Raw genomic sequence first — 8,648 nt, 5'->3', positions numbered from 1 at the left:
GAGGTTTTTGTGCTGGGTTCTTGTGAATAATTGGCACTGGGCAGCCAGATCTTTTTCCTGTATAACATACTTCTTCATACTGCTCACGTACGCATTTACCATGCCATGATCAGTTAAAAGCTATGCAATTTTATTGTATTCAGGGAGATTATTCAGGGCAATATCAGTTTACACAGATATAACAGGTGAAGTATTTTGACCACCGGTTGCTTGGTAGACCAGATATAAATAAGGGAGAAACACCACTGCACTTGGAACTGTGATTCTCTCTGCTACTGAGTACCTCAGACATATTGTCATATAGATAACATTTTAAGTATATTTTTCCACTGGCTATATGAGAACAGCCTTCTCACCCTGAGGAAAATGATACAAAAGCTAAAATCCTGAATAAAGACAAATGTATGGCAAGAGTTTCATTGCAGTTATAAAGCTGCCACAGTTTAAACCAAGAACAATGAAGGAATAATTGGAACAGATGGTAATCCTCAGAGAGAGTGCATCCATTGGAAATACAGCTGTGAAATACATTTATAAGATGTTTCTTGTATGATAAATGTGCCTTAATTTTTTTCTTAAGGAAAACCAGCAAAATTCAGTGGAATAGATATCTCCAAGCACTGTGGAATAATTCAGTGTCATCAGGCATCTTAAATTTTTAAAAGATTGATTTCATAAACAAGATAAGCCATGAACATCCTTCCACTATTCAGATGGACCCCAAAGGCTCTGTTATTTTTCTCATGGCGTTCAAGACTATTGATTGCAGAAGCTGTATGGGGAAAAAAAAAACCAACAGACTTGTCTGTGACCCTTAACACCAAAGTTTCAGCAAGTTCTATCTGGTCTGCATTTGTTCCTTCAGGAGAATGCACAACCATACGGCTAAGGTTTGCAGCAGCAAAAGTATGTCTCACACTCCAAAGTTTCCAGTGAATGAGCTGAATACCATCACCATTTGGCTCCCAAAGAAACAGGAAGAAAAATTTTTCAAAGTTCGTCTATGAATCCAGGAAACGTACTATTTTATTTATCAGATCAACTTCTGCAAGTAAAAAACTGCAGATATAGGCTCTCTTCCTACTTCTTTGTGCTGAGTTAGGTTAAAGGACATTTAGGCATATCAGCAAACATCTCCATTTATGTTTATTATGGAGCTGATGGGTCACGAAAAGGAAGGTTTTCATCAGAGTTTTGGCAAAGACCATTACTAGTGAAAAATCTGCAGTGATGGTTAGCGGTGAACTTAATGCACGCTGGTACTGCTGTAGCAAAAGCACCTCTAAGCAAAACCTATGCAAAGTGTCACCCTGGGAGGAATCTGGTTAAAGAAAGCAACGTTATTATAGGTGTCAGGACAGGTATTAATTCCAGTATCACTGCCAGTGCTGATGCTAGTAATTCTAACACTAAAGCTATTGCCAGTTACTTGGGAGACTGCTAAGAAAGCAGATAGATGTATTTCTTGGCCTGAGAGGTAGGTTAATAGCTCAGAAGCCATAAATGATATGCTGAATATTCAAAGAGGTGTTGAGATGGATTTGTGTGCAGTTTTAGTGCTCACCAATAAAACATCAACAATCCAACACTTCAGGCACACTTCACAAACTTTAAAAGCACGCATAGAAATATAGATGTACCTGTTACCCTCAAGATGAATTGTGATAATCCTCCTGGCAACGTAAACATCACAAGAAAGAATGAACGTCCCCACAAATCCTGTGCTGTGGCTCAGGCTGCTTCACTTTACCTAACAGCTATGTCCTTTCAGACAAGGGAAAATAGATGAGTCCTACAATCTAACAGACTCCAGCTATCAGGGTGACGAACCTCTCCTGAGGTAGAAACAATTCTGCTCTTTCTTCTGAGAGGCGTTGCTGTTTTCAGTGGTAATAATTCATTTCTCTGTGTAAGGTCAGTTTTGAAGATGTTTCTGTTTTGTTTTCTGTTGTGCTTATTTTTGGTTCTTTAATAGCATGCATAGAAATCATCTATTTTTACAGCAGGCGTGTTTTCCTTTCAAAGCTGGCTACCTCAAGCAGTGGCTGCTGATTGCTGGCTTCCCAGATGGACTTTGTATAATCTGACACATGTCTCTTGGCATCTGTGGTCACAGCATGTCCTAGCGCTGGCAGTAAGATACACTGAAAAAGAGCTGAGTGTTGGCACAACAAATGAAGAACCGCAATGTTTTTCACACCGATTTTCCTCAGACAATGCTGCGGGCTAAAAGAAATGGAAAGCAGAGAGAGGGACTTGTATTCATGGTACAATTGTTTTTAATAACGTCCTGTACGGCAATATAAGAAAGAAAACTGAAGCTGTGAGGCCAAATTTCCAAGGCTATTTAGATGCATAAAGCCACAAAAGTGGTGCCTAGTGAGATTTTCTTAAGTATCTGCATCTATGTGCTCCACGCTATCACTGGAATTCTGGCACAGGTTCTGCCTTAAAGTTTGTTTACCTTGATCAGCTTGAGAATTGCAACTGCTTTAATTTGCAGCAAAATGTGACTTTTGGTGAAATTACAGCTTAAGAAAATAGTCTTACTAATGTGCTAAAGGAGAGGAAAGGATGGATGGTAGTCAGCTATATGGACAAAGGACTGGCAACACCAACTGCATTGCAGCCCAGACACTAAACACTTCCAGCTGTAGGAAGCCCAACGTCGCAGGGTTTGGGGGCACATATATGCCTTTAGAGCCAAACAGCCTTTCTTGTAACCCTCTCCTGCTTGTCATCATGAAATCCTTGCCCCATAAAGAAAAGACTCTCTCACAACGCCAAAACCAACTTCTGCTTGTCTATTATAATTAATAACAGGATTGCTGCTATTATTGTTGATAACTTCAGCTTCTGGCAACGTGGGAAAAGCTAATTGGTAGCAATTTCCTTTAACTAGGCGCTGCTCCAGAAGCGGGGCGAGGGGCGAGCCTCTCCCTTGTCCCCCTTTAGGGCTACAGACTTGTGCTACTGCAACAGCACAAGTTGGCTGAAGGGACTTACAGGCGGCAGAGATTTTGGAAGATGAAGAGCCAGAGCAGGGGGCGTGAGAGGCAAACCTGAACAGATTGAACCGCCCAACATGACCCTGCTGTTTGCCAGATACTGTACAGGCCCATTAATGTGAAGACATGTCATTTAGCAAGCTGTTGGCCTGAAAACAAAAAGCATGAAAACAGTTGCTATTTTCAGCTTGCAGTGCCAATATTTTTGCAAGTCACGGAAAAAAAGACCGGGCCGCCTTGTGTTCTTATAAGCTGTAAGGTAGCTGAAGTGGAGCTGTGGGCTTACGCAGGTATAAATGAGAAGAGAATGTATCTGACTGACTGTGGGCTTTTCTTAGACAGCTACTCATTTTACATGCAGTAGGAAAAATAAACAGATGTTGAAGTAAATAGAAAAGATGCAAAGTGGAAAGTCTCAAAGGATGCTCAAAGCAATATTCAAACATGATATGGAGGAATTGCTTAGCAAGAAAACCCACTGCCAAGGCTTAAATAAACCTCAGTAGGAGACCCTAGAAGTTATAATGAATTCTCAAACAAATAACTGCACCAGAGAAGCCTTCTGCTTTCCAGTCCCTAGGGCAGACACCAACAGATAGTCCTCTTCCCCCTTCCAGCCGAAGAGAAACCAACAATTTCTGGCTGGCATAATCAGTCTTGTGATAAGGGAGCACTTTTGCTTCAGATAGCAGCAGCTTGCTCCCTCCCTGCCTTCCCTTTGTGGCAACCAGCACTGACGGGTCTTGCTCTTACCTTGCAGGGTCTCCTTACAGAGACAAGATCACCATCGCCATCCTCCAGCTGCAGGAGGAGGGAAAGCTGCACATGATGAAAGAAAAGTGGTGGCGAGGCAACGGCTGCCCTGAGGAGGACAGCAAAGAAGCCAGTGCTCTCGGGGTGGAGAATATTGGGGGCATCTTCATAGTGCTCGCCGCAGGGCTTGTTCTTTCGGTGTTTGTAGCCATTGGTGAATTTATATATAAATCAAGGAAAAACAGCGATATTGAGCAGGTGAGTCATCCATTTCCAGCTTGCTTATGTTTCTGGGAGGCTGAGGTTTGTGGATGTGGAGGTGACTGCATTATAAGTCTCTTCACTGGAGTGCAGTTTTTGTGTTGCTGAACTCTCACCATGGGTTTCTGGCCCTAAAGACAAATTATTCATAAGAACAGGAAAGTACCTCACCCACAGTCCAATTAGTGCTGTTTAGTATGGCAGTGCAGAACAAGAGCAATTAATTTCTCAAACAGTTTCTGCTTGATCTTTAAGACTTCAAGTATAAATTATGTTGGAAAGGAATAAAACACAACTGGATTTTTTTTATTTATACAGCATTAGCATCAGCCCTTTGAATAACAACAGGAATGTACTTCCAAATCCCCAAGTATAATTTTTCTCTTGCTCTAGAAAGCATTTTTTCCACAGCCAGGGGTTTACACACTGTGCTGAAGCGTGCGCTTCAAAGCAGGGAGACCTGCTGAAAGGTGATGGATGCCACAGTAAAGTGAGATTGTGGAGCCAAAGAAATTCTGGTTATAGCTCCACTGAAGCGTAATAAGCAACTTAAAAAGGCAGAGGGAAAACAAAGGAAATGCTGTATATAAATCACACTTTGACTATTACAGCAGTTTGTGAGATAGAATCAATCATTAAAATAGAGTGTAAACACCCGTTTACCAAACCACCAACCGCTGTGAAAGAAGCAAGACATGAGCAGCAACTCAGAGTCTGTTCCCGAAGTTGTCTGCCAGCCCTGTTACTCTGGCTGCCTTCCCTGGTGCCGGTTTCGTTCTGGCCATGTCCTAGACCCTGATGTGGCCCTGTTTGGCTCAACTGCTATAGCTGCTCTGATCCCGTTCACTTCAGCAGCACTTGTCATAGGGACGAGGGTCACATTGCACTGCAGGATTGGTGGCCCCTGAGGCAATCACCAAGAGGCGGGTTCATATCACGTCACTTCAGGTTTCTAGACATGAGGCATCTATCTATGAGTGAGTTGTTTAAGCTCACTTCGCACTTTTAGATGGGAAAGGCAGGAGCTTTTCCATTGGCAATACATCCTCTTCATCCAAGGTGTAATCCTGCAAGCCTGATGATATAAATGCCAGAAATTACTGTCGAGAAAAATAACCTTAACGAAGGCAGCTGGGACGAGCGGGAGGAGAAGGAGAACATTTTGAACTCAGTCTCAGAGCTGCAGTTTACACCGCATACAGCAGTGGTGCTGGGACGTGAGAGGGATCGACACCTGAGTAAAAACAAGCAGCCAGGGCTGAGGGCCTCTAGAGGACAACATCTGATTTTGGACAGGATAAATCACCTGTATCTCCTTGCTGCTGGTAAGGGATCACCGTAAGCGAAGGCTACACACCTGCTGTTCAGGCAGCTGAAAGGAACTGAGCTGAATCCTACCATGCATCTTCATTTTCCAAATGGCACTTGGGGTTATTTTGGGTCCGTGACACCTAACGCCAATGTCAGTGGACTTGGTCCTTGCAGTGTCCTGCAGGAGAAGGCAGTTCCTGGCTGTGCAGACATCTCCACGTGTGCCTGAGCAAGCCCTCATTCAAGGCAATGGCACTGTCTGCGAACAACAGGCGCAGCTCATGTGGAGCAATTTTGCAGGCCTTATTAATCAAGGTGTCCCTGCTTTGGAATAAGTCAGAGATAAAAGCTGAATGTATTTTGCACATATTGCAGCTTTCTGATTAGTACTTTAACCCTATAGAACGGTTTTAGCACAAAATGCATAAAGAAAATATCGATATCTCTGTTTCATACATGTCTCAGGAGCTCTTTCATTCAAATATGTTTTGGAGAACAGTTGCAGCTAATTAAAATGTTTAGTATAAATGCTAATATGGTGCAGAATATTCTGGAAACTCTTCAGGAGTCTGGGAAAAGCAATGCATTCCTGAAGTTATAATTAAAGTAGACCTAAAGGTTTACATCCTGAGGGAGTGTTAATTTACTGAGCAATATGTTGGGTGAATGATGTAGTATTCAGGAATACATATATACATATATATACACCGTTTCTGAAACTGTACTACTGTTTCACAGCAATGCGTTGCCTATTTTAGGCAGTCTTTTAATAATTAAAATCTTTAAGTGAGTTAATGTGGCAACATCATACTTCTTTTCCAGAAGTAATTTTACAGAAAGTAGAATACCAGTAATTCCAGTGTTACTTTCTGATTTCTCTCAGTTTGTTTTATTTTTATTCTGGTGATATAAGAAGCTTAGATAGAAAATGCTATACACTGTATATTATCACTAAGCTAATCCAAAGCATGAGTCGAATACAATCTATTACTTTTCTGTTTCCATAAATAGAATCTCTTTTGATTTAAATAGCTTTTGAATCTCATTCTCATGTTTGTTTTTAATTTTACTTCTTTCATTCATTTTTCTCCATTTTTCTTTTCTTGCATGCAAGGCCTTTTGTTTCTTTTACGGACTACAGTGTAAGCAAACCCATCCGTCCAACTCCACCTCTGGCACCACCTTATCTACGGAGTTAGACTGTGGCAAGTTAATCCGAGAGGAGCGAGGGATTCGAACACAGCCCTCAATTCACACTGTATAGTCAGGAAAGAAAAAAGGTGTGTCCGATGGAAAGCATTAAACTTAAACAGTGCACATAATGGCAAAGGTTGTACTCACCAACACATAGTTAATGACTTCAAAGTGCCTCTTGCTTCATTTTTCTTATCTAACGCAAATTGTCAAAGTCCTGGAAATCTGGGCAGTTTAAATGCATATCACAGAAAAGAATTACACCTACAGCGAAGAGTGAGTGCAGTAGACTGTAGTAGATTTTAAGAATTATCACAGTCTCTATGTGCAATTGTCATCTTGTAATTTCATGGGGTAATTCACCTTTTTCAGGTAAGAAAACTTATTTACCTCCTTTTCAACTTCTACCAAACCCGAGTAAACCAATTGCGGTCTTATTACTAAAAGCATGGAGAAATACTTCGCTTGGTCTCTGCCGAAGCATTCAGCAAGTGGGCCAGGCAGTTCTTTATAAACCTCAGAAAATAACCTGCAGGGCTCCATTAACTTTCTGAACCCCTATTGTAACAGCCAGAGATTTTTAGCTGGCATATCTTATTCCCAGTGTCAATATTTAATGAATTTTAATTCATCCATTTAAAATTCATTAGCCAAAGCCTCCAAGTAACTACCACAGCACAAAATCGTATCTATCAGTTAAATTTTATACCATGTAACCATTAACATTTAAGAACATATTCAACAAAAGCACCCTCAGGCACCCCCAATATATACCTTTCACAGAAAAACTCCGTTGACTTGGCTTGAGCAATTAATGATGTTCACTATTATAAGGCTTTGTAACATAGAAAGCTCCTCTATGGCAAAATCAGGATATCTATTTATATCAAACAGTAAAGCCTTGGCATTGCGTTCCATATTGAAACACACAAGGGAGCTTTTGTGTAGGAAATTGGTACTGGGTGTTTTTTATACCCTGGAAGGATACTAGTTTGATTTTCTCTAGTCCTCAGCTAGTCTGGGGACTGCAAGGGCAGGAGACAATGGACTTGATCTGTTGTTGCCACTGTAAAACATATGACAACAATTTGAGATACACAAAATGTATAGAAATGCCAGCTCGTAGGATGTCATGAACTGTGGCAAACCACCATGTTTTCAAAACCTGATTACCTTTTGTCTGTATTTCCTTATATCCCAGCTTACCGCCAGTTTCACCAATTCATTTCCCGCCCCTCACACCTACTTTATGTTTTCTTGCCCACTGCAGTTCCTCCTCATCAAACCAGTTAATGATCTGTTTTATTGAGGGGCCATTTCTGGACTGTACTGCAATTAGAAAACTTGTTCTAGTAGATGCCTTCACACTCAGTCGCTGAAGTGCTGCGGCGAAGCTCTGTTTCTCCTCTTGAATTGTTTCTCTCATACCTGGATCCTGAGAAAAGCCAGAGCATACAGTGACCTGTGTTTTCCTTCTATTCATATTACAATTTTTGGTCAGCACTATTTATGCTGGCAGTAGGCTTAAGTATTTTTTGTGATGAAGATGTACTGCTCATAACGAGGCTATACCAATTCTTCTCTGCCAGTGCTCATGCGTGTACATGAGTGTTTACGCTCCGCTCCAGACGCTGCAAGAAATTGTCTTGCTCAAAATGGCATTTTAACTTGTTTGAATAGGGCCTTGAAAGCTTTGGCTCTTCATAAAATGAGCCTTCTTACCAACAAAGACCTGAATTAGATCTTCTGTATCCTCGATTTAAGAAAGCACTTTTGTTTGCAGTTTCCCAGTAGAAGAGACTTAAAACTAATTAAATTCAGCTTCTCTCAACTCTCAGAGGAGAAGGAAAATTCCTAATGTGTTTATCTCCATCATTGCTCTACACAAGAAATCCTCCAGGTTGCAGCTTCGACCAGTTTTCTAATCACTGTTTTGATGAACACAGAATCCAGAAAGTTTCTGTCACTTTTTGGGTAAACATTTTCATATCTGTCAAGGAAACAATCACATTGTTAGTAACAGTCATTGTTTCCCCGTGCCTAGCTGTCCCCACAGACAACCTCACAGATATCGGCTTTCCCGTGGGGAATCAAAAACAACTCCTTCTTTCCCTCACCGAG

The 8,648-nt window shown here is 41.2% G+C and overlaps 1 protein-coding gene across 1 annotated transcript in view; it reads left to right on the top strand.

The window, feature by feature from the left end:
• GRIK1 (glutamate receptor, ionotropic, kainate 1) overlaps positions 1 to 8,648 on the top strand; it is a 169,869-nt gene that overhangs the window by 154,802 nt on the left and 6,419 nt on the right. The window contains exon 15 of the mRNA XM_009327816.1: positions 3,769 to 4,019. Coding sequence (XP_009326091.1) covers positions 3,769 to 4,019 — 251 coding nt within the window. The remainder of the gene's footprint in view (positions 1 to 3,768; positions 4,020 to 8,648) is intronic.

Source organism: Pygoscelis adeliae, unplaced genomic scaffold (assembly GCF_000699105.1).
Source record: "Pygoscelis adeliae isolate BGI_AS28 unplaced genomic scaffold, ASM69910v1 Scaffold14, whole genome shotgun sequence".
Classification (NCBI taxonomy): domain Eukaryota; kingdom Metazoa; phylum Chordata; class Aves; order Sphenisciformes; family Spheniscidae; genus Pygoscelis; species Pygoscelis adeliae.
This window is presented reverse-complemented; position numbering and strand designations above follow the sequence as displayed.